This window comes from Hemitrygon akajei, chromosome 6 (genome assembly GCF_048418815.1).
Source record: "Hemitrygon akajei chromosome 6, sHemAka1.3, whole genome shotgun sequence".
Taxonomy (NCBI): domain Eukaryota; kingdom Metazoa; phylum Chordata; class Chondrichthyes; order Myliobatiformes; family Dasyatidae; genus Hemitrygon; species Hemitrygon akajei.
In genome coordinates, this window is record NC_133129.1 from 70,128,444 (window position 1) to 70,154,849 (window position 26,406).

At 39.7% G+C, this 26,406-nt stretch overlaps 1 protein-coding gene across 3 annotated transcripts in view; it reads left to right on the forward strand.

The window, feature by feature from the left end:
* LOC140729157 (uncharacterized protein KIAA1958) overlaps nt 1-26,406 on the forward strand; it is a 119,151-nt gene that overhangs the window by 41,518 nt on the left and 51,227 nt on the right. For 2 of the 3 annotated variants that reach the window (XM_073048611.1, XM_073048608.1), the window contains exon 2: nt 5,973-7,144. In XM_073048611.1, coding sequence (XP_072904712.1) covers nt 6,007-7,144 — 1,138 coding nt within the window. In that variant the 5' untranslated portion in view covers nt 5,973-6,006. Of the gene's footprint in view, nt 1-5,466; nt 5,618-5,972; nt 7,145-26,406 lie in introns of those variants that run through there. The other variant, XM_073048609.1, reaches the window with a different exon arrangement.

The following is a 26,406-nucleotide window of genomic DNA, read 5'->3' on the forward strand; positions in this document are numbered from 1 at the left end:
ATGTCGCTGTCCTCAGAATGTGGAGAGGAGTCTTGGTCTTCGGACTATCCTCTCATTCCTCCAATTCCCCCAGTTCCCCCACATCCCGATTCCTAAAACCCTAACTGATCTCTAATTCGTCTCTGTTACCAAACTATCCCCATAAAATCCTAAAAAACACCTTTTTAAAAAAAAAACTCTTAAAAACTTTTAAAACTGAGCTGCAACCTCAGTGGTACCATGTCACAGCTTAGTGCCGTCTCCATCACCAGAACAATTTAATCTTTTGGTATTAGTTTACCCAGCATCATTACCAGTTAAAAGCCCAGATCCCCTGTCTCTTCTGAGGGATTTACTCAAAAACATAATGTTAATAATTGGTACTTATTGCAGCAGGAATCTATTCTCCCAGGTGGGGGGGGGGGGGGAGGTGAAAATTTACTGAGCTATGGGGGAACAGTTTTTTTAAAAAATGGTAATTTTGCATTTGAATTGTATAATTTCACATAATGTATAAAACAGATCAGAAGGATGCTGAATGTGGGCTGACTTGACCCCATTTATTTTATGTGCATATTGTTCTGTCAAAACACCTTTTTGCTATGTCCCATAATAAACAATAAATAACTCAAGAGTTGATCAATCATAACTACATTTATTTTACTTGCAGCAAGGGGAGAGCATCACTGCACAAGTATTGGTGATAGCCTTCAAACAAAGCCACTCCTTACTCATACAAGCACAGCTACCCACACTTCAGTTCAAGGGAAGGGTGCATTCTGTCCTGCTTGATCAGTGTACTTGTCATTCTTTCAGCCACCCATCTGCTGATCTGCAGTTATTCAAGGACTCAGTTCATTGGCATAATGTTGCACGAACACTATTGGCAAAGCACACTGGTACAATACATGTTCCATTTTGTTACTACAAGTAAAGTACATTTCCACATGTCCCTAATCCACCATTCACTATGTTTAATGACTCTGTGACTCATTTGATGTTTTCTTTGTTGATTTTTGATGACCATTAACAGAAAATGTGCATTTGTATAGTACCAATAATATTGTAAAATATTTGCACTGGTAGAACGTGTTAAGTCTGCACTGAACCATGTACCTTTTAAATTTAAGAACTCATTTTGGATGATTTAATCTGGGGTGAGGTTTAGCTACTTGATATATTAACTGGAATTCCCAGTTCCTCCACTGAGATCACCTGAACCCGAAACTGTTCCCACAGCCTGTGGACTGACTTTCGAGAACTCTTCATCTCATGCTCTCGTTGTATGTTGTTTATTTATTATTTTAAAATTTGCACAATTTGTTGCCTTTTGCACATTGGTTATTTGTCTAGTGTGTATTTTTTTCAAAAGTTCAGTCATGTTTCTTCCTATTTTTTGTGAATGCTCACGAGAAAGTGAATCTCAGGGTTGTATACAGTATGTACTTTGATAATTTACTTTGAACTGCTCAGAACAGTTTTCCTATAATACGTGGTGGTTATTCTTGGCTGTTTTACGCCACTGTATTCTGCTGGGTTACGCTATTCCTACAATACTGTTGGAGTAACTTCCAAAGTTTATTTCTAATGCTTAGTCAGAATATCTTACTGCTAGTGGAACTTGGGGAGGGGTTGGTATTACCATTTACCTTTTATTATCCTCCTTTTGTATGCAGTTCTTAAATTGGGTTATATTCCATTAAATTGTTGTAGGTTTATACAAACACAGAAAACCTACAGTGCAATACAGGCCCTTCGGCCCATAAAGTTGTGCCAAACATGTCCCTACCTTAGAAATTACTGGGCTTACCTATAGCCCTCTATTTTACTTAGCTCCATGTACCTGTCTAAAAGCCTCTTAAAAGACCCTATCGTATCAGCCTCCACCACTGTTGCTGGCAATCCATTCCATGCACTCACCACTCTGAGTAAAAAAAAACACTTACCCCTGACATCTTCTCTGTATCTACTCCCCAGCACCTTAAACCTGTGTCCTCTTGTGGCAACCATTTCAGCCCTGGGAAAAAGCCTCTGACTATCCACACAATCAATGCCTCTCCTCATCTTATACACCTCTATCAGGTCACCTCTCATCCTCCTTCGCCTCAAGGAGAAAAGGCTGAGTTCACTCAACCTGTTCTCATAAGGCATGCTCCCCAATCCAGCCAATATCCTTGTAAATCTACTCTGCACCATTTCTATGGCTTCCACATCCTTCCTGTAGCAAGGCGACCAGAACTAAGCACAGTACTCCAAGTGGGGTCTTCACATTTATCTGGGTTGAACTCCATCTGCCATTTCTCAGCCCAGTTTTGCATCCTATCAATGTCCCACTGTAACCTCTGACAGCCCTCCACACTATCCACAACACCTCCAACCTTTGTGTCATCAGCAAACTTACTAACCCATCCCTCCACTTCCTCATCCAGGTCATTTATAAAAACCACGAAGAGTAAGGGTCCCAGAACAGATTCCTGAGGCACTCACTCCACTGGTGACCGACCTCCATGCAGAATATGACCCGTCTACAACCACTCTTTGCCTTCTGTGGGCAAGCTAGTTCTGGATCCACAAATCAATGTCCCCTTGGATCCCATGCCTCCTTATTTTCTCAATAAGTCTTGCATGGGGTATCTTATCAAATGCCTTGCTGAAATCCATATACACTACATCTACTGCTCTTTCTTCATCAATGTGTTTAGTCACATCCTCAAAAAATTCAATCAGGCTTGTAAGGCACGACCCGCCCTTGACAAAGCCATGCTGACTACACCTAATCATTTTATACCTCTCCAAATGTTCATGAATCCTGCTTCTCAGGGTCTTCTCCATCAACTTACCAACCACTGAGGTAAGATTCACTGGTCTGTAATTCCCTGAGCTATCTCTACTCCCTTTCTTGAATAAAGGAACAACATCCGCAACCTTCCAATCCTCTGGAACCTCTCCCATCCCTATTGATGATGCAAAGATCATCGCCAGAGGCTCAGCAATCTCCTCCCTCTCCTCTCACAGTAGCCTGGGGTACATTTTGTCTGGTCCTGGCAACTTATCCAACTTGATGCATTCCAAAAGCTCCAGCGCATCCTCTTTCTTAATATCTCCATGCTCAAGCTTTTCAGTCTGCTGCAGGTCATCACTATGATCACTAAGATCCTTTTCCATAGTGAATACTGAAGTAAAGAATTCATTCAGTACCTCTGCTGCTTCCACCGGTTCCATACACACTTTCCCACTGTCACACTTGATAGGTCCTATTCTTTCACGTCAGCTCTTCACATACTTGTAGAATGCCTTGGGGTTTTCCTTAATTCTGCCTCCCCAGGCCTTTTCATGGCCCCTTCCGCCTCTCCTAATTTCCTCCTTAAGCTCATTCCTAGTAGCCTTATAACCTTCTAGATCTTTAACATTACCTAGTTCTCTGAACCTTTTGTAAGCTTTTCTTTTCTTCTTGACTAGATTTATTACAGCCTTTGTACACCACAGTTCCTGTACCCTACCATAACTTCCCTCTCTCATTGGAATGTACCTATACAGAACTCTACATAAATATCCCCTGAATATTTGCTACATTTCTTCTGTACTTTTCCCTGAGAACAATTTCCAATTTAAGCCTCCAGTTTCCTGCCTGATAGCCTCATAATTCCCCTTACTCCAATAAACACTTTTCTAACTTGTCTGTTCCTATCTCTCTCCAATGCTGTTGTAAAGGAGATAGAATTATGATCACTATCTCCAAAATGCTCTCCCACTGAGAGATCTGACACCTGACCAGGTTCATTTCCCAATACCAAATCAAGTACAGCCTCTCCTCTTGTAGGCTTATCTACATATTGTGTCAAGAAACCTTCCTGAACACACCTAACAAATTCCACCCTATCTTAAACCTCTTGCTCTGGTGAGATGCCAGCTGATATTTGGGAAATTAAAATCTCTCATCACGACAACTCTGTTGTTATTATTACACCTTTCCAAGATCTGTTTCCCTATCTGCTCCTTGATATCCCTGTTACTATTGAGCGGTCTATAAAAAAACACCCAGTAAAGTTATTGACCCCTTCCTGTTCCTAACCTCCACCCACAGAGATTCTGTAGACAATCCCTCCATGGCGTCCACCTTTTCTGTATCCATGACACTATCTCTGATCAACATTGCTATGCCCCCACCTCTTTTGCCTCCCTCCCTGTCCTTTCTGAAACATCTAAAACCTGGCACTTGAAGTAACCAATCCTGTCCCTGAGCCATCCAAGTCTCTGTAATGGCCACCTCATCATCTCTCCAAGTACTGTTCCATGTTCTAAGCTCATCTGCTTTGTTCACAAGACTCCTTGTATTAAAATGGACGCATCTCAAGCCTTCAGTCTGAGCGTGTCCCTTCTCTATCACCTGCCCATCCTCCCTCTCACACTGTCTACAAGCTTTCTCTATTTGTGAACTGACCTTTTCCCCAGTCTCTTCAGTTCGGTTCCCACCCCCCAGCAATTCTAGTTTAAACTCTCTCCAATAGCCTTAGCAAACCTCCTTGCCAGGATATTGGTCCCCCTGGGATTCAAGTGCAACCCGTCCTTTTTGTACAGGTCACACCTGCCCCAAAAGAGATCCCAATGATCCAGAAATCTGAATCCCTGCCCCCTGCTCCAATCCCTCAGCCACACATTTATCCTCTACCTCATTCTATTCCTATTCTCACTGTCACGTGGCACAGGCAGTAATCCCAAGATTACTACCTTTGCTGTCCTGCTTCTCAACTTCCTTCCTAACTCCCTGCAGTCTTTTTTTCAGGACCTTTTACCTTTTTTCTACCTATGTCAATTGGTACCAATATGTACCACGACTTCTGGTTGTTCTCCCTCGCACTACAGGATATCCTGGATGCGATCTGAAACATCCCAGACCCTGGCACCTGGGAGGCAAACTACCATCTGAGTTTCTTTCCTGCGTCCACAGAATTGCCTGTCTGACCTCTTGACTATACAGTCCCCTATCACTACTGCCTTCCTCTTCCCTTCCCTGCCCTTCTGAGCCACAGGGCCAGACTCTGTGGCAGAGGCACGGCCACTGTCACTTCCCCCATGTAAGCTGTTCCCCCCCCCCCCCCCCCCCCAGCAGTACTCAAACAGGAGTACTCATTGTCAAGCGGTACAGCCACAGGGGTACTCTCTAGTTTATTTTGAATTTAATCCAATTCAGGGCATTTCATGTGTTCATTTATGACAATCACTATATGCAAATAGGAGGAAACATTTTTGCTTTCAACAAGAACACCTATCACTTCTAGAGTTAATTATTCAGTAATGTGTGACAATGATAAAGCCCTAGGTGTTCTTTTTATGGTAGTTTCTTGCTGGTACAGCTGAGTTATTTTGAACATTCCCCATTTTCTTTGAAGGAACACAGTGGTTAAGGATTGTTTCCAAAAGATCAAATTCCAATGTTCTGAAGCATAGTTGTATTGAATGGTGGTCAACAGAACATTCTGGTATACTGTGAACCACAAAAAGTACAGTATTGAACAGAGCTTTTCTCTAGTAAATGACCAGTTGCAAGGTGGGAATATTCAGCTAAAATATAATTCCCTGATCAAAATTGGTGTTTGACTGCTGTTTTCTGCCTGAATGGTCAGGGCTACAATCTTGAGTGAGTACATCTTTGAGTAATTGAACTATGGTATCCTGAGCAGATTAAAAGAAAATAAAACATTAAATCTAATTGTACAATGGAATACACTTATGAAGGTCACAACAATTTTCTAGAAGTAACTACGAACGGTGTGATTACTTGTCTAAGTTAAAGTACTTGTCTAAATATGTCTGCTTCTGAAGTAATTGACTCAAAATTAACCTGTTGTAGTTAAATGACTAATCTGTTTATTCTTTATTATAAGCCCTTGAAGCTGGTTTGCTGCTGCTTGTTGGTATGCCCTTTGAGTCATGAAGTTGTGTGATTGGAGCAGCCAAGTTTGAAATTTTGCTTTCCCCTTTTCCTCTTACAGAACACTGATTACTGAAGAGTGACAGCCCAACAAGATGGAGGACTGCCTTCACACGTCTTCAGAAAACTTGTCCAAACTGGTTAGCTGGGCTCACAGTCATGGAACAATTTGTAGTCTCATTCCAAACCTGAAGCACTTGTTGACTGAAGGGGCCCATGGAAACCTTACTGCAATGTGGGGTTGTGGCGCTGGCCATGCCTACCACTGGCCACTGGCTGTCACCTGCAGGACAGGATCCCAGGACAGAGTGTGCTTTCAGGACAGTAGAAGCTTTAACTCAGACAGCTCCAGCATCATTGCAGTATCTTCTGAGGCCCAGCAAAGCCCATCGGAGAAGTACCAAAGTAGATCCTCAAAAGGAAAGGTGGAGTTTTCAAGGAATAGAGATTCCTGTGATTTTTCATATAGTGAACATTCAGAGGTTGATGAAAATGTGGAAGAATATGATGGTGATTTATTTCACATGGCATGTGAGTCTTCTGCAACTGATGAAGACAGTGATTATGAATCACGGCTACAAAAGAACACACTGAAAAGGCGAGAAGCAGGGCCTTTGCTTGCACTGGACTCTCCAAATCACCTTTCTCATGAAAACAGTAATGAAGTTATTGTAAAAAAGATTAAGCAAGAGGGTCCTGAAGATTATTACATTGTGACAAATGCTGAAATAGCTCTAGACAATGAGAGTTCCTCTGTAACTGTGAGATCCAAGCCGAAGCCTGGTCCTGCTTCCTATTTAGGGCCTACCAAATCTTCAGCCCTCCTTCCTGCTAGCCACATGCCCGAAAGGACTGAGTCAAAAGCTGTTTCTATTATTCCACCAAATACGACAAGGACAATGGGTCCCAAGTCTGGGAAGAGTTGTACGTCTTCACAGAAGAAGCTAAATGATGGTCAAGGAACTGGACAGCAGTTAGTTCTTCAAATGCCAGTCAGCACTTCGGGAGGAAACCAGCAGATCAATATCCCATTGTCAGCCCTCCAGCTTCCTGGCCAAGAGGAGCAGAATGCTTCTGAAGACATTGGAGTACAGCTGGTAAAGACCAGAGCATCCAGTGAGGTTTCATTATCTCCATCTATCAGTGCAGAACCTGAAGTCAGCTCAAGTCAGCAGCAGTCAAGTTTGCTTCAGTCCCTGGCAAAAGATGTCAATGTACAATCATCAGCAGCAGGTAAGAAAGCTCAATTAACATAGCACTTTGGTCCTGCAATTTGTGGTTTCTGTAACTGTAATTGCAATGTGAGAGGTAGTTTCAGTTTGAAGTCTTTCTAACATCTAATATTCTATTGTATTGATTTTTCAGGCAATGATAGGGCAGACTGATTTTTGGGGGTGGGGGGGGGGGGGGATTTTCTTCCGAAGTGTTGATTTCCCCTTGTAAGTAATGTTTGTCCAAACAGCAAAGCTGACCAAATTTTTCTTGTTATCAGATTAGCACCTTTTAAATATTAACAGGTAATTTGAAGCTGTGGACAATAAATAGTGAAAAAAATTGGTCTTAATTAACCTCAATGTTGGTGGGTGGAAGGGTCTGGGGTGGTGATGCATGAGGGATAAGAAGGGTAGATACAGTTTATGTGTGTCTGTGAAACTCCTAAATGAATGAAGTTTGTAATATAAAAAGGACATAGTTTCAATTCCTGACTCTGCCAATGTACTTTATTAGACTGCTTATTTAGATTGCACTTATTTTTAACCTATTAAAACCAACAATTTTGCTATGTTTTTACAAACTAGTTTTGCTTTTTTTTTAAACCTTTAAGAATTTGTATTTGTTGGGTAATAGATTTAAATACCAATGCTTTAAAAATAGTTCTGAGTTTCCTTCAAGTCGTGACCAAATGCTACAAAAACAGGTTCTGTTGTCTTTGTGTTCTACTTTCTGGTTTGTTGATTTTCTTTTTCACACTTGTAGAGCACCATTTTGGAGTAAGTTACAGATTAACAGTAAATTCTTATCTACTTAACTTGGGTTCTTCGATCCATGTGAATAATTATTTAGCTTTATAGTACTGGAAACAATGCATCTGCTTTTCTCTTCAATTGCAGTTATATAATAGAATTACTTTTGGTTAGTACAATCCAAAAAGACTAGTCGTATTATGATAAATGTTCAACAAACACATCAAACATGTCTTTTGAATACCTACAGAGATGACTTTAGGGTGCCATTTAACATAATTATACGAATTGATGTGTGGGCTCTAGTTCCATATTTGTAATTTGGCTGGCAGATACTTGCTTTCTTTTTAGCGATAGGTGGGTACTTAGCTATCCCAATCATGAATACAAAGTATGGAGATGAAGCATTTACAGCTTTGTTGCCATTTTGAAGCATTTATATTTTTAATTAAGTTTTGTTTCAGTGCCAAGTAGCTTTCTAGTAACATATGGTTTTGTTAGTTTCTCACGCTGGATCTCAAGCAACCAGCTCCCAAACACTGCCAAGAGATTTTAGGAGTGAAAGCCAAAATGACTTCTTTCAGAGTCTTCCAAGACCCAGTAAATTTGATACATTGGTGGTTTAAAAACAGTGTTTGTTGTTGAATTCCTGATATTGTACTATTGAAGTATAAAAGTATAAATTTTGCTGTGTAACCAAAACTATGAAGTCAGTTTTGAAACTTGCTATTTGATATGCATGTACTCAATTTAGTAGGAGAATGAAATCTTAAGAATGTAGAAGACAATGGTGTGTTAATGAGAGGTAGCTAAGAGATGTAGATTAGAACATGATTAAGTCAATGGGTAGAAACAATAGGGACAAGATGTACGTGTGGTACGTGTGATACGCAACTATAGCAACTGGACCAGGAGATTGCTGTAAAAAATGCTGTGTCCAAAGATTGGTGGGCAATCAGCGACTAGCTCAATGACTGTCTCAGCTTTGATTTGCAAATTAAAGTTTAACCCTTCTTGAAGAATCTTCTGCGTCTCTTGGTCATTTGTGGGGCACGAGAAACCACGACAGTACTTGCATCTCTCCCAAATTTATTAGATTTTATTTATAGCACCGAATATACACCAGGTTTATAACATTATTAGTGTTTCATCCATCCTTAACATAATATCCTAACTTTGCTTCCTGCCTCTTGAACTTGGGTAGCTATTCTTAAGTACATGAAAATTGTTCATTTCTACCTACTTTGTTTTTCTACAAGTTTGACATTTTTACCATGAGAGAAACTCCTTCATGGATTCATTTGTGATTGACTTGCACTTGAGACTCCTGCACAAGTGAAAGCAGCCGCTCTTGCTCCCAGTGATCCAGTCCAGATCATTGAAAGGAGTTTGCACATCTCCTCAGACTTTGTGTTTCCCTTTGGTGCTCCAGTATCTCCCACATCCAAAGCATGCTGGTAGATTAATAGGCCACTGTAACTTTAGCTCTTGGTGTAGATAAGTGGCAAAAAATATTAAAGGGAAGTTGATAGGCTTGGGAAACTGAATGAATTACAGGATTGCAGGGAAGTAAGGTGAGGTAACGGAGTGCTTTGTAGGGCTCAGCAGACACATGATGGGCTGAATGGCCTCTTTCAATGTCACAATAAATATATACCCTGCCATACCCCTCTATTATTTTAGTTTGTCACCTGTCAACCTTTATCTTGCTAGAAATAGGAAAGAGCCCCAATCTGTTTGAATTTTGGTTTTGCTGTCTCTTTTGTTGTGACTATTTTCAGGATTTCTCTAGGTTATGACATGACTCTATTCCAGATAATAGTCCTTAACCTGAATTGCTTGTAAGTTGGAAAGAGAAGCTATCATCCAGCCTCGAGTCACTGAATGAGCAAGTGGGCTCAGTGCTCCCATTTCTGCTCAGCTTGACCCAGCCCCTGATTGTTGTAGCTTGGGGTGGAGTGGGGTAAGTGTTGGTAGAGAAGGTACATGTTTATGTCCCATTCCCACCCAACGGATTCTTTCAGCCCTAAATCCATCCCCATCCACCTAGTTGGGTTTCAATGTTTGCCTGTATTTATATATACACTGTCCATTAGTTGGGCATTCATAACTTGGGGAGGAGATGTATAGCATTTGCCCAATAGTTTTGCACAATAGAGGGTAAATTTGTGCCTGATGAAGTAGGTGTATTCTAACCCAGGTGATCCAAAAATTGTTGATGTGCAATATTTTTGGTCAGCAACACCATGTAAAATATCAATATTGGTATTGCGTGCATGTAGGTAACTGTTATGTCATAATGAGCGATCTCCTTTTCACTATCAAATCTGACACACAAGTGGCTTTAATGCAAAATATTCTGTAATTATAAAGATGGAGGTGGAAAGCGGAAATAGTGGCTGCATATAAGGAATGATTTGTGTGCAGTTTCTAATCTGAATCTTAAGTTTTTTTTTACAATAGATTCTCTAAGAGCAGTTGCTTTTAGCTTGTGCCTTCCCTACATAAGTTAATAATCAGCATTATACCAATTTGACTTGAGCACCAAATGGGCTATTTACATCTTTACAGCTAACTGACTTGTTGCTGATTGCTGAGTTTATTTTCATAGACGTGCATTTATTTATAGTCCATTAGGTTATTATTAGAGTTATAGATCTTGGGGAGCAGTTGATGACGTTCAGTGTGTGAGAATGGTGCTATTTATGAATTTGTGCATCATCTTGAAGATTAACACATTGAAGGTACAGTATTTGTAATTTGGATGCTGACTTGTACTCTGGTTGTGCAAGCTACTGGAAATCTCTTTGTAGTAATTTTATTTTGTGTGATTCCATTTATTCTTAGCAACATCTTCATCTGTCTGACACAAATTAGTAAGGCTTTATGCTACTCCTCTATCCATGTTAAATTTCTCTTTGGATACATTGTAATTTATTTTTATACAAATCAATATAGCTTTTTTTTAAAAAAAAACAAGCCTTTCAAAAATGGTGATGTCTTGATTGGCTCTAATACTGTTTTATTTTGTATTAGTTTGGTTGAGATATTGGAGTAATCTGTGATAATAAATGTAACCAGCTCCATCAATTCTACACATTAGCTTAATTTTCCACTGATTCAGATATATGCATAGTTTTTTTCCAAAAGGTAATTTGATATTTACTTGGATAAGGCAAATTTCAAGCCATTAGAGAAGAGTAGTTATGCGTATTTTAAGGTAGCTACCATGTGAACTTGATTGAATTGTCTTGAGTTTATCTGGTGCTCTGATATTGCAAACAAGATTTAATGTTGGAAATACCCTGTGGTTAACTATGGCATGTACCATAAGTGTACAGCATTTAATCCTGCAATTAGAAAATAAAGATCTGTGTATTTTACTCTTTAAGAATTTTGAGTTGAGGCTAGTGTCTGTCATCATTAGTTAATATATGTATAATACATTCAAAATGTTTAATTACTGCAGCACTTTGTCTAGGACCTGCCAGCAGAAGTGCTGGATGTGGGTTCAATTACAACCTGGGGTTCATAGACCTCGTGCTTAATGGCATTGGTTCATGGCATAAAAAGTTTGGTAAACCAGAAGGCAATTTATCAGGTTATAATGCACCTGTTTGGCAGCCTGCAAACTGATGGATACTCCATAACTTCAACCTGCCCAACCAAGCACATCCTGAAACTTCGTAAGAATTGTATGGGTCAATCAAAGGAAAGCTAAATATAATTTTATCAGAGAGAGAGGAGAAAGAAGATTCCTTCCATCGCCTGACCACAGGTCATCTTTCTTGGAATACTCATGTATATCTTTTTCAACTCTGTACTTGAGCACTTGGTTATTGTTTTTCTGATTTACCTCCTTTCCTCCAGTTTCTATACACTTCAAATCAAGAAATGCTATCTATGTATTTCATCTGACACCACGTCCAAACATTCCTGTAACTGGAACATCATTCTGATGCGCCCTTTTGATTAAAAAAGTCTTGATGGTCCCTCTTGATGGTTTTTGAAACTTCTCTCCCCTGCACTTTGATTTCTGCTTGAAAATGAATGGGAATTGAATTTAAAATACAGGTTTGCTTTCTTGTAGCACCTTTCATATTCTTCCAGGATATTTTAAAACATTTTGCAGCAGATGAGTTGCTTTGTGAAATGTACATGCCGTAGTATAGGGTTGTTCATTATTATTTTATCAGTGACTATTTTTATTCTCTTGAGAAAGGAATTCAGGAATCCACTTAATTTTGTGCTGGGACTTTCATCTGCTCTTAAAAATTATTTGTGTGATCATTGTGTGGAATGGTATGATTTGTGAAGTTCCATACAAATAGAACAGTACGTCTTTACATTAAAATTTATTTTAAAATTTATTGCATAAACAAGGCCGGCATTAATTCTTCATTTTTTAGCATTTTGAGAAGATGGCAGTGGGTCATTGCATCTGTTCTCCCAGTGAAGATGTTCCCACATTGTGTTGGGTGGGGGAGTTCTGACATCTAAGCCCAGTGATCACAAAGGAATTGTGATCATATTTCCAAGTCAGGATGGCGTGTGGCTTGCAGTGAATCTGCAGGTTGTTGTACTCCCATGCATCTATTTCCTTGTCCTTCTAGGTGATAAAGATCCAGATTTTGGGAAAATTCTTGGAGTACCATGGGTGAGTAATTGCAGTCCATTTTGTAGATTAAAGACAAGTATGCTGCAAGGAATGATTTGTTTCGGCAAGTGGGTGAGATTTCAATCCAGCAGGCTTCTGTTCCCTGAGAAATATTCCAAAATGTCAACTGTTCATTCCCTTCTGCAGATGCTGCCTGACCTGCTGAATTCCTCGAGCATTTTGTGTGTGTTGCTCTGGGGCTATATTCATCCAGGTCAGCAAGTCTACTGTATCAAGCTTCTCACTTGTGTTTTGAAATTGATTGAAAGGGTTTGTACTATGATGAGAATGACTGACTTACTGCAGGATACCTCGTCTCAGAGCTGCTCTTGAGACTGCACCATTCACATGACTAATCTGGCAAAGTTCACCAGCAGGATGTTGACAGCAGGGGAGTTGGTAATGCTATTACCATGGAATGTTTAGGGTAAGTGAGTTACACTCATTGTTTTCAAGAACTTCTGGGGCAGCAATGTTATTTGCTCATGCCTAAATCTTGCTGTGGTCTTCAAGTTCAAGTTTATTGTCATTCAACTGTATACAAGAATACCGCCAAACGAAATAATGTTCCTCCAGACCAGGGTGTACAATACAGAACCTATGACTCACACACAGCACATAAAATAATATTAGCACAAATACATTAACAAATAATGTGCATTTACGACACAATTTAAAAAAAATAAACAGTATAACCCTACTGGTGCTGAGACCTGGGTGTTGGCAAGGGCATCTCACGGCCTGTGGGAAGTATCTGTTAGCCATCCTAACAATCCATGTCCTGATGCTCCAGTGCCTTCTGCCTGATGGTAGGGGTCTAAGAGATTGTTGGATGGATGCGAGGGATCCTTAACAATTCTAAGGTCCCTGAATACACAGCACTCCTGATAAATATCTCAGATGCATGGAACAGAGACGTGATGATCCTCTAAGCAGTTCTCACAGTCCTTTGTTGAGTCTTGAGTTCAGTTGGCTTGCAAATACCATACCAGATGGTGATGCAGCTAGTCAAGACATTTAATGGTACTCTTGTAAAAATTTGTTAAAATGAGACAGAGTGGGGATGGAGGAGGAGCCTTGCTCATCTTTCTCCTCAGGAAGTCGAGACCATTGCTGTGCTTTATTAACTAAAGCAGTGGTGTTGAGGGACCAGGTGAAATTGTCCATTAAGTGTGCTCCCAGATACTTGGTGCTCCTAACACTCTCCATGGAGGAGCTGTTTATGTGCACTGAGAAGTGGTCAGCCTGCACCTTCCTAAATTCTACAATCATCTCTTAAGTTTTGTCTACATTGAGACTCGAGTTGTGCCTGCACCATTCGACCAGCTGCTGTACCTCCTCTCTCTACACTGTCACATCATCGTGGCTTGTAGTCGTGAGTAGTGTCACATGCTGGGAAATAATTAACTGCATTCTTCATATTTAAACAATTTGATCTTTGGTAATTTCAGACCTGGTAAATTTGACTAATTATCATTTAACAGTGTTCTGGTTGCAAGCGATCTTGCATTTTTTTAAATTTAAAGAAAACACAAAGAAACATTTTTTGTTGCTCAGCTGTGATTATTTATATTGGCCCCATTGCTTGTAGTGTAAAAACTTTCCAGTTAGCTTTCAATCATGTAAATAAATGTTTTTAGTGTAATAACTAGAACAATGTGAAGGCATTCAGACAGAAACACTGAGCTACTCAAGTTACTGAAGTGACTGAGCTAAATGAAATGCACTGCACATACCTCTGGTGCAGCACAATATAAACAGTGCCTTTGTTTCTGTAGGTTAGGGATTTCTTTTGTACTGGAGATAATCAGGACAAAATAAACAAATTGCAATTTTCTATGAAAAAGATTCCCAAGTTTAACTACTGACTTTGCATAACTTTGCTTAAGTGGGCAATGAGGGCCTCTGTATGATGGAATGAAGAAGAATTGGCCAGAACTGCTAGTCATGGTCTTTATTTAGTAATCAATTGCTAGAAAGGGTGTACTTGTGACCATTGGATAAGGCTCATGTGTGATCACTTTCTAGTTATTGTCCAGAACCTGTGTTGAATGAACACAGTAAGGTACAGGATTGTTCAGTGATTGATTAAGCTCAGATGAGCAAAGGTCTTTGTGATTAGAAGCAATCATTGCCAGTGTGCTTCTGTTGACTTTTACTGTTGCAGGCAGATCTTTAGTGGGCAGTGCTGCCAGCAGTTATAGTAAAATGCCAACAGGATTTCAGGCAATATGAATTATTTTGTGTAACATTTTCAGTTCACCTTAAGGCTACCCTTGCCACTTGAAGGAAATCACTTTGACTGCATAATTGCTTAGCTAAAAAGTTATACACCAAGTTTGAAGGAGCAAATTGAAGTACGAGGGGTGAATAAAGGTAACAATAAAAATAAGAAATTACAAAAAGTAATTCTGAGAAAGTAAGTAAAAACTAAGTTCTAAGTATTTGTACTTGTAATTCTATTCATTTAAAACTATTGTTTTTAATGTTTTTTAATTTAAAATTTGATATTGAGGTTTTTTTTATGTCAGTATATTGAAAAGCTTTGATTAATGTCACAGCTCTGAGCAAAGGCATCCATAAAAGGCTTCCAGATGTTTATGGACAATCATTGCTGTGGCACATGACCCGATTACATTCACCAAGGCCCATGCTTCAACAATGGGCTTTGCCACATGATTCAGGATAATCATTGCCAGGAAAATTGGTCTTCAGACCTGGACCAGGTAAGTTTGAGGCAGTGGAGAATGTGAAAGCAGGCAAGGGAATCCATTCCACAAAACCAGCTCTTTTTGTATGTGAATTTCATCAGAGTGCAGTTCAAATGAGGATCAAATTACCTGTTTATTATTGGGCTTGCATTGCTAGCAAAATCTGCATGTTATCTTTTAAACTGAGATTGTGAAAGTGAGAGAGAGAGAGATAAAACAATGAACAACTACATAATCATGCAGGGCTCCAGTCCTATGCAGTAGAGCTGGTGGTTATGAGTAAGTGAGTGGATGGCAAATTCTAGCATCTCTTTAAAAACAGAGGAAATAAAGGCTTATTATACTGACAAGAACTTCATAAACTAAGTGTGCTAACATACTGAACTTGCAGTTTTAATGGTTGGGTTCACCACTGTTCCCTTGAAGGTGCACAGCCGCAATGTAACTGAAATGCTCCTGTGCATATATCCTCTGTTGCTGCGCAGCTGGAATTTTCTTTTATGTAATGTTAATATTATTTTGAAATTGTGCTAAGATAAGTTTGAAATCTGTTAATTGTGAAATGCCCTGTAAATAAGTTAATATCCATAAATTTTCTAAATACTGTTAGCTTTTACTTTGAAACATTTTACAATTTCAACGTATCTACATTATAATTGTTTCAAGTTGCAACACTGTTACAAATTATAACATTAAACACAGAATGGAAGTTGGTAACTCATTGTTAATAAACCACTGGCTCACTGAACACCAACACCATCTTGTCAAAACATTTTACTTTTGCCATTGTGCCTGTCCGTTGCTTTGATTGCCTGACATGGTTCACTTGTGTTGTGAGTTGTAGTTTGCATTTCTTTGATGTGCATATTACAGAAGATCATTTAAAGAGCCACCCAGTTTTCAGGCCATGTAAAAATTTCCTGATCAGAGCAATGGTTGGTTTGCGCAGCTGTAAATAAAATTAGAGTGAACAGTGTTCTTCATAATGTTAGAATGAGATTGGGATCTAATTTGCATTTTTAACTTTGTTCCTGTATATGGTATTGCATAAGCATCTTTTTAATGGTACTGTTTGTTAATTTCCTTGAGTTTAGAGGTTTCTTTAACATTTTGGTAAACCTACTGAAGGCACAAGAAAATGTTAATCAAAGGAGGAATAATTCTACCAAAGGCTGAATTGAGATTTCATTTTCAAGCAGAAACTCACATGGTGTGCATCTGATCAGTTGGAGGGTGGACAGGGTGGCATTGGAAATTATATATTGGGGTGTATTTATAACTCTGAAACACATTTTAATGTGCCCAATCGGATTTCTCTGCTTTAAACCAAAGAATAATCCTTTGGTTATTTCAACAGTATATGTTCTCTTTTCTTGTAAATAACTGGACTGTGAATAATTGAGATTGAACAAATTGTTGATTCAGTGGAAAAATAATTCAATGGGCATCTGTTGTTAGAAGGAGGAATGTTGGTGAAATACTGTTTTGAGCTATTTCTTATTTCATCCAAACAAGTTATTTTTGCATATATTATGATTATTCTGCTAAAAAAAACTGAGGATCAGTGCCTATTTGAGAATTGAAAAACAAGCAAATTCTTGATGCTTTTCTGGACAATATTCGTGCATCAATCAGCATCAATTAAATTACTTGCTGGTGTATTGCATTGCTTTAGTAAGGGCATACCTTGCAACAATTGGCAGCAGTGGTTTCTACTTAACGGGAACTTGTAACACATTGTTAGTTTGAAGCGGGTCAGATTTTATAAATTTCTTGTTGGAACTTTGGCATTTATATCAGATTAATTTCTTTTTACTGTATAGGAAATGGTAGTTGGTTGATATAATAAAATAACATAGAATCAATACAAACTCTCTTTTTAAAACACGCAAGAGAGTGCATATAAACCTGGACTAAATATAATAATACTGCTAGCATGTTATCTGTTTACAAGCCAATGTAATTCAACAATCCCTTTGGAATGTTTAGGAAACACCATTTCAAAATGCATGTGCAAATGTGAACCTGAACCACACTTGTTTTTCTTTAGTACAGTATTTTTGATTTAACAGCAGTTGTTTTAAGTTAAGTCACCACTTACCATTTACAAAATGACAAGTATAAACAATTAGTATTATCAAGTGTAGATGTAGTGGAATTAAATCCACAAACATTACAGCATGTGTGTTGTTTTGGGTGGGGGCGAGTGTGGTAGGTGTGAAGAACAAAGTAGGATGTTGAATAAATGAGGCTGTACACTAAAGAGTCCTTGTGTAGCGATGGAATGAGAGCAAAGTTTGTCGTAAAGAAAAGAGAAGGAGTAAAAACTGAGACTCGACGAGTGTGGGTCTGATGTTTCCTCCAGATTGTTGCTAATATATATACTATTGCATTTTAATAAGTTAATATAAATGAGAGGTTTTCTTTGTTTTCATCCAACTCGCAGTAAACAGTGAAAATTATATTGAGGGATGTGGGTGGGAAAGAATCTCTGGAATTCTTTGACATGAAAGAGTTGGATCTTGTTCAGACTTTCAGGTTTCTATGGTGATCTGCTGAATTGTACATGACTTGGGATTTCTCTAGTTTGTTTGTCGGTCTATGCCCACTTTAGATGTTGGTGAAGAATTTATCACAAAAGATGGTGCTGATATGCAGTACTTCCTCAGCATGGCTCATGGAGTTTTCATGTTTCCTGAACTGTACTTGAATTCATAAAATATGACCAACAGTGCAGTTCTATTCAAGAATAGAGCTAATTGCTAGGTAGCAGCACTGTTTTGACAGTCAACTGTAAAACACTTAAAGAAATCTGGAGCAACACACGTGATGCTGGATGAACAGCAGGTCAGGCAGCATCAGTGAAGGGAAATGGACAGTCGATGTTTCAAGTGGAGACTGACATATTGAGGCAATAGGTGGGCAGTGTGAGAGAAAGTGGAAGCTGGTAAGAGATCGGTAGCTCTCTTAGCTGTTACTCTCACTACCAGTTCCCCTCACCTTCATTACAGAAAGCTGGAGTAGTTTGTGCAGCAATGTTTAGATAGGTGAAACTCACATTAACATTGATCACTATGGCATTCTTAGTAATGACGGGTGAAGATTGAAAGAAAGAAAAGGAGCCATCTTCAATACTGGAAAGGAGTAGGCTGCAGTAAATGCAATGTACGGGGATATTTAGTTAGTGAATAGCATGATGCCATGCAATCCAATGGCCATATTTGTAATTACAATTGCAGACTTTGATTCCTTTTTGAAGTTTGTAATCTTTAAGTGGGTATATGAAAACAATTGAACATCTTATCTCAGACTTATCAATGTCCGGCAGTTTGATGTTGTGCACTTTATAGTGCTTGTCTTTTATAGAAATTCCTAATGAATGTGGGTTATAGCTTTCTGTTAGGCAATTCCTGGTGGTAAGCTGGTGCTTTGCTGCTGTAAACTGTGATTGTCACCCCTTGCTTCGATGTGTCAGCTGTTAATTGAACATGCATAATTTGGCCAGTGGCATTGAGCAGAAGGTCAACAGATATCATCAGATGAAGTGCTTTGTTCACATGAAACTTTTTTAGAAGTAAAACATTTAAAGCAGTTAAAGTACTTCAAAACATCCACCATTGTCCCTGTACCTAAAAAAGACCAAGGTAACATGTCTGAATGACTAGTGTCCAGTTGCACTCACCAATAATAAGCAAATGCTTTGAGAGGCTGGTCAAGAACTACATCTGTGGCTTGCTGCCACCTACACTGGACCCCTTGCAATTCGCCTACTGACACAACCGATCGACAGATGATGCAATAGCCACTGCTCTACACACCATCCTTACACATCTGGAGAAGAGGGATGCTTATGTGAGAATGCTTTTCTTGGACTACAGTTCAGCCTTCAACACCATAATTCCCTCCAGGCTCGACAAGAAGCTCAGAGACCTCTACCTTCACCCTGCTTTGTGTAGCCGGATCCTGGACTTCCTGTCAGATCGCTGACAGGTGGTAAGAGTGGGCTCCCTCACCTCTGCCCCTCTTACTCTCAACACAGGTGCCCCTCAGGCTGTGTACTAAGCCCCCTCCTTTACTCTCTGCAGACTGTGTCACCACCCACAGCTCCAATCTGCTAATTAAATTTGCTGATGACACTACACTGTTTGGCCTAATCTCAAATAATAATGAGGCAACCTACAGAGAGGAAGTCATCACCCTAACACAATGGTGTCAAGAAAACAACCTCTCTCTCAATGTCACAAACATAAAGGAGCTGGTTGTAGACTACAAGAGGAATGGAGACAGGCTAATTCCTATAGATATTAATGGATTTAGGGTTGAGAGAGAGAACAGCTTTAAGTTCCTCGGCATAAACATCATTGAAGATCATACATGGTCTGTACATACCGGCTGTGTGGTGAAAAAGGCATAACAGTGCCTCTTTCACCTCAGACAATTGAGAAGTTTGGTATGGGCCCCCAAATTCTAAGAACATTCTATAAGGGCATGATTGAGAGTATCATGACTGGCTGTATCACTGCCTGGTATGGGAACTGTACTTCCCTCAATTGCAGGACTCTGCATAGAACTTACCACTAGTCAGGACAAAGACAGGTGTGTAAAAAGGGCATGAAGGATCATTGGGGACCCGAGTCACCCCAACCACAAACTGCAACCATCCGGGAAATGGTACTGCAGCATAAAAGCATAAAAGCCAGGACCAACAGCTTGTTCCACCAGGCCATCATACTACTTAATTGATGCTGATACAATTTGTATTTCTACGTTATATTGACTATCCTGTTTTATGTAATATTTATTATAAATTACTGTAATTGCATATTCGAACGAAACGTAAAGATTTTTACTCCTCGGGTATATGAAGGTCTAAGTAATAAAGTCAATTCTATTCAATACTTCAGGAACTGGAGAGATGAGAAGTGAATAAACAGCCACACAGTGCTTGCTAAGTCAGATAAGGGGGAAACTTAAACCTTGTTACAAGGGTTACTCTGTAGTTGGATATCTGCACTGTGCCTTGCTCTTGTTCATAAATCCCCTCCACTCGCACCACATTTTAGACATTTCAGGAAATGCTATAATTGAGCTGATACTACCAAACTAAAACTGGATTAAAAACCAGAAATTCCTTGCATGTACTTCACATCTCTTACTCTACTCCAATCAGTGTATATTTTTGTAAAATCACTGTTTTTTGTTTGAATTACGGCAATGTCCTCGTGTAAATTGAATAATTCCAGGTCAAGAACATGGTAAAGAAGAGCTGAGAAATGAGGAAGAATAAAGAAAATTGATCACAAGCAAAAGAAAATCTGCAGATGTTGGAAATCTAAGCTACACACGTACACACACACACACACACACACACACGTACACACACACACACACACACACGTACACGTACACACACACACAGCTGGAGGAACTCAGCAGGCTATGCAGCATCTGTGCAGAAGAGTATAGTCGACATTTTGGGTTGAGACCCTTCATCAAAATTCCAATTCTATTATGCAAGTCCATGACCTCCTCGATTGTCGTGATGAGACTACACTCAGGTTGGAGGAGCAGCGCCTTATATTCCGTCTGGGTATCCAACCTGATGGCATAAACTTTGGTTTCTCAAATTTCAGGTAATGCACCCCCCCCTCCCAACCATTCTCCAATTCCTTCTCCCCTCTCTTACCTGCCCGCCACTTTCCTCTGGTGCTCCTCACCCTTTTCTTTCTTCCATGGCCTTCTGTCCTCTCCAGGCAGATTTCCCCCTTCTCCAGCCCTGAATCTGTTTCACCAATCAACTTCCTAACTCTTTACTTCACCCCTTCCCCCTCCCGGTTTCATCTATTACCTTGTACTTCTTCCCCCCACTTTTTAATCTGAGGCCTCATCTTTCTTTTCTCCTGATGAAGGGTCTCAGCCTGAAACATCAGCTGTACCTTTTTCCATAGGGGCTGCCAAATCTGCTGAGTTCCTCCAGCATTTTGTGTGTTTGTTGCTTGTAAAGAAAACTGACGCCACATTTTCCGATGATAATTAGCAGGTTTCTGTGGGAAACGAGTGTTACTCATTTCCGTTATTTGTGTGCATCTATGTTAGGCTTGTTGGTGGAATTATGAGCTTTTTGGTGGAATAGCAAAATGGAAATACATAGACATCATCACATTCACTCAGCAAAGAACATCAAGATTATCACCCCAGACGAGGAAATGCTTTCATATGCACTACTGTCATTTTAATGAATACAATCTGCCTGAACCGGAATTGGGTAGCTTGTTTTCAGGGTTTTAAATGCGAATGTTATTGCGAATGTTAATCTGGTGCCAGATGCTCAAGTCTGTTATCCTGAATCAGTCATTGATTTTGTCTGCACTTTTCAGATAAACAGTTGTGTGACTTGGGAATGTAGTTGCAGATTTCTAGCAGTTACTTCATAGCCTGTTTATAATTTGATTTTATCAGTAAGTTTTGATATGGAAGAGCAACAGGTAAAGTAAAGATCCATTATCTTGGTGTTGCCTTGTGTATTTACTTTACATCATCCAAATAAAACCAGATCAAAACCTGAGTCCAACTACACTTATTAATTGATAAATGAGAAGTCATTGAAGAATTTCAGGTGGAAATGTTAATAGCACCTGACATAAAAATGTATGTAGAGCTCCCTCACTTAGCATTAAAATATTGGTGAGAAGAATCACATGTTAACCACGAATGAAATTCTTATGTGATTAAACCATCCAAGTGTGATATTATGTAATTCATGGATGTCCCATTGCTTGGAATGCATATGGTTGGACTGCCTTTCCTGTTGGCAGAGAAAGGTGAGAGAAAGATTCCCGAGTTAAGTGAGAAGGGTGAGCTATTGGCCAATAGTTCCAGCTGCTTTTGCTATCATATTACCAATATAATTCATTAGCATTTGCACAATTAAAAATCATTTCCTTTGTAGTGTCATGGATTTTGGAGCCATCCCATGGGACAGTAAGGTTTGTATACTAATGAGTAATGATGTAGCGTATTGTTGGCCAGGGATTGTAACCCAACACTTCCAAATGTTCATATAAAAGTACACTGTTAATGAAATTGTATGTCTCTGGAGAGTTGACAGATAAAATTCAAGATAGCTGGAGCTGAAACGTCAAGTTTGGATGGAGGGTGGTGTTGTGGGTGTTGGTAGAAAAAACAAGCTGTCATAAAAAATCTCAATGTAATGTGTGAATTGGCATTAACCACAGCTGCTACAGTTGAAGTAAATAGAGTGCTCAGTTTGATTTAACTGCCTACTTTGAAATTTTCAGTATAAACAAACAAGGCTAATAGTTGGGGTTTTCATGCTGGTAGGAGCTTGCCCATATCAAACATAGGGGACTGCATCTTGTCGAGGAGGACCTTCTTTCACTGCAGCATAAGTTGGCATTATAAAGCAAATGAGGTGTCATTTACATTTGGAAAATGAAGTAATTCCCATCTACTTTTATAAACTTGGCAGATAACTGTATAGAGTCTCTGTTTGTAGAAATTCAGTGTATAGGTTTTTGTATATAGTAATCAAGTTCCTGGTAAGGGGTTAGTGTATTATCATAAACATGAGAAATATTTATTTCTTGTTCTTTTTGTAAGTTGTGAATTAAAAATAATAAATTGCATTATTTTGCAGAAGACATTATTTACCGTAGATTCCGGACTACAGAGCGCACCTGATTAAAAGCCGCTGGCTCTAATTTTAGAAATAAAATCAATTTTTTACTTGTAAAGACTGCACCGGATTTTCGGCCGCAGGTGTCCCACGTTGTAATATGAGATATTTACACAGAAAGATATTACACGTGAGGATTTTTTAACTTTTAATTAAATCCATATGGTAACAAAAACAAATACATATTGCAAATGCTTTTTTTCGAACCGTGCCCGTAACGCGGCTACTTTTAAATATACGTTGCGTATACTTCTTTACTGAACAACATTCCAATATCTCCTCACGACTGGTAAAAAATATATATACTGCAGCCTACCAGGAAAAGTTATTGATCGCCTTTAACTTAAAAGCAGCGTTTTGGCTCTGCCGCTCCCCCCCTCCTTTCCGTTTATCGCAAACTGGTATCCCACAAGACGCGGCGAAACCGGGTGTGATGTCATAGCATCCCGCGATGTAGTACAGAAAACAAATATAGTTAAAACTCTTCTAACTTTAACTAGAAAATGAATTACTAAGCGAAAATATTATAAACTAAATAACTGCCATAAAGGCAGCACAATGCTTTTCTTCGAGTGTTTTCCATGTTGATGAGGGTGAGTACAAATGACGGATTTACAATAATTTAATTGTGAAAGTGCGCTTGATTTATCGTACAATTTCATTGGACCTCTGTGAACTACTCATCAATTTTATTGGTCTACTGTTACGAGGCAAAATGTTTACGAGGCGGCATGAAAAAAAATAATGCATTAGCCGCTCCGTATTAAAGGCCGCAAAGTTCAAAGCAGTTCAAAATGTGGGAAAAAAGTAGCGGCTTAAAATCCGGAATCTACGGTAATTCTATATCACTGACTAATCCTCGACCTTTATAACTTTGAAATGTTGGCTTCTCAGGCATTTACTGTCTACTCATGATTGATTTTTGAATTGTCTGGCTGAGCCATTTTAAGGGGCAGGTTTAGAGATGATCACTGTAATGTCCTGATTAAGATTTTACTGCTAATGTTACAGGGTATTTCATTTAATGGCGTTCTGTAGAAGCAGTGTGTTCCGTTGGTAGTGTCTGGGTTAATGTTAAAAATGAGGGGTTGTGATGTTCATGCTTTGGAATGTCATGTTATCTAATCAGGATGATGGAATTGGGAGAAGGTTCTAGAAAGCACTGGGCGGAGAGGTTTTGTGATAGACACTGAGATAGGTCGAGATCTTTTTCGGCAGAAGAGGGAGAGAGAAGAAGTTAGAGAGAACCCGGGCATGGGATTCCAATCCAACAGGGATGCGCAATTTGATGGAATCCAAGAGGGGGAATCCTCCTGGCTCTGTGAGTACATCAGATACAACAGCTTTTGGAAGATTTGGGCTCCAGCCTATGCACATTTGACTGTTTTAATTATGATGGGCCCTTTTGAATTTTCTTCTTTCTTTAATAAATATACTTTCTTTATAATTATACTGTGTGCAGTGTATTATTTCTTAACGAAGGGCGATTGCATGGGGGCAGTGTTTACATAGTATTCACACAGATTAGGGTCCTCAACATCCCAACTTCCCAGGTTTGGTGGGACCCAAAGAGGCATAACTGAGGCAGAACAATTTGGGATGATAATGTTTCCTAGTTATGTGGGGGGACGGATGGCTACCAAAATAATTAAATTAGCAGCCACCCTAGAGGAGTTGGCTAACAATACCGCCGACGCTCTGGAAGACGCTCAGTCCCAGATATATAGAATTACTACTGAAATGATTGCCATCAGGCAGACATTATTGCAGAATCGGATGGACGAGAAAGGGGGCACTTGTTCTCTCAAGGAAAGAATATTGTACGTACATCCCTGATGTCTCCGAGAATGTTACTAACTTGAACCAGTACATATGGGAAAAGGTGAAGAAGATAAAGGAAATAGGAAGCTGGATGAGAAACTTTACTAATAGAGCAAGTTGGTGGGATGGAATATGGGGGTAGTTTTCCGACTAGGGAAGCAGGATCCTCCATGGGATAATCATAGTGGCAATCATATAGTATACTCTGGTGTTGTGTGTGTGGAGTACTTAAGGGTGCAGCAGTCAGTTAATAAAGAGGGCCCTGGGAAGGTCTGAAAGTATCCCTATGATGCCTCGAATACTAAGGGCCACCGCTAGCCAAGGGTACTGGTGGGGAGAGAAGGTGTATCCTGTGAGAGAAAGACCCTTTCCTAAGGCTTACAATCCCCCGTATGAGGAGGAGGAGGAGGAGATACCCTAGTAAGAAAGGTTAATCTAGAAGATTAACAAGGAGGGAACTGTGGAAGAAAATACCCAGAGCTGACACCGTATTGAGCAAGGAAGGGTTAATGATCTTCAAATGTAAAATCAAAGTCTACTGTGACTAATGTACTCTGTGCTGCTGACAATGTGCCTTTCAGTCAGGACGATTAAAATAACTGTTTCTTCTTCTTTGTTCTAAGAATTATCACATATCTGATGTACTCTTTTAGCCTGTCTGATGTACCCTTTTGAGAAATTAACACTGAAGTAAATGTGTAACTGTTCAAGGACATATCCTGCAACTTTGCTTCTCAGCAGAACTGCCGTTAAAGTTCCTCCTTCTGATTTGTGTGTTTTTTCTCTCGTATGCTTGGGATATAAACAAGAGCGTGACCCATTGTCAGGCAGAGTCTCGGAACTCTGCTTTTAGGAGGATGAACTCCATGATATCATGCTAAAATAAAGGCATTCTGAAGCGATCTACTTTTGATTTTACATGTGAAGATCATTAACCCTTCCTTGCTCAATACAGTGTCAGCTCTGGGTATTTTCTTCCACATACATTCATAGCTCTTCACACCAGACAGCCAGCCACTCTGGTGTTGTTTGGTTGATGTTGAGCAGGTCAGTGTCAGCTATATCAGGTGAAAGTGGGCAGTTGCGCAGAATGGGTTCAGTGTTCTGCACCCTTTCGGCACACTTACAGGATTTGCTGGTCTTTAAACCCCACTTCACCATATTGTCTCCTGTCCTAGAAACTTCCGCTCTCTCTCGGTTGAGAGTGCACCACTTCCATCTGTCACGCAGTGCCATGTCTGGCAACATTTCTGTGGGGTCTTACACTGTATTGTTTGGTGGGGTTCTGGCTTCTGTTTGTTACCAGAGGTCAATCCTGTATGTTTGGAAGGATGTTCTGTGCAGTAGTTCCTCCACTGTAGCAAAGCTTTTTCTCGACTTTAGGCGGTTGGAAACTGGCACATGATGATGTAGTGGGTGCTGTGGATCCGAGTTCTGTTTACCTTTTTCAATATTTGTTGTAGTGTGTCTTCAGATCTCTGGGGGAGCAAGTCTGTAAATCTGTAAGCGATGTTAGTGGGTGTGGGGTGCAGTGTGCCGGTGATTATTTGGCAGGCTTCATTAAGTACGGATCTATTTTCTTTTCATGGGCTGATCTGCCCCACACAGGTGCTTAGCAGAGTGCTAGGGCAGTTGATCTAAGTGTG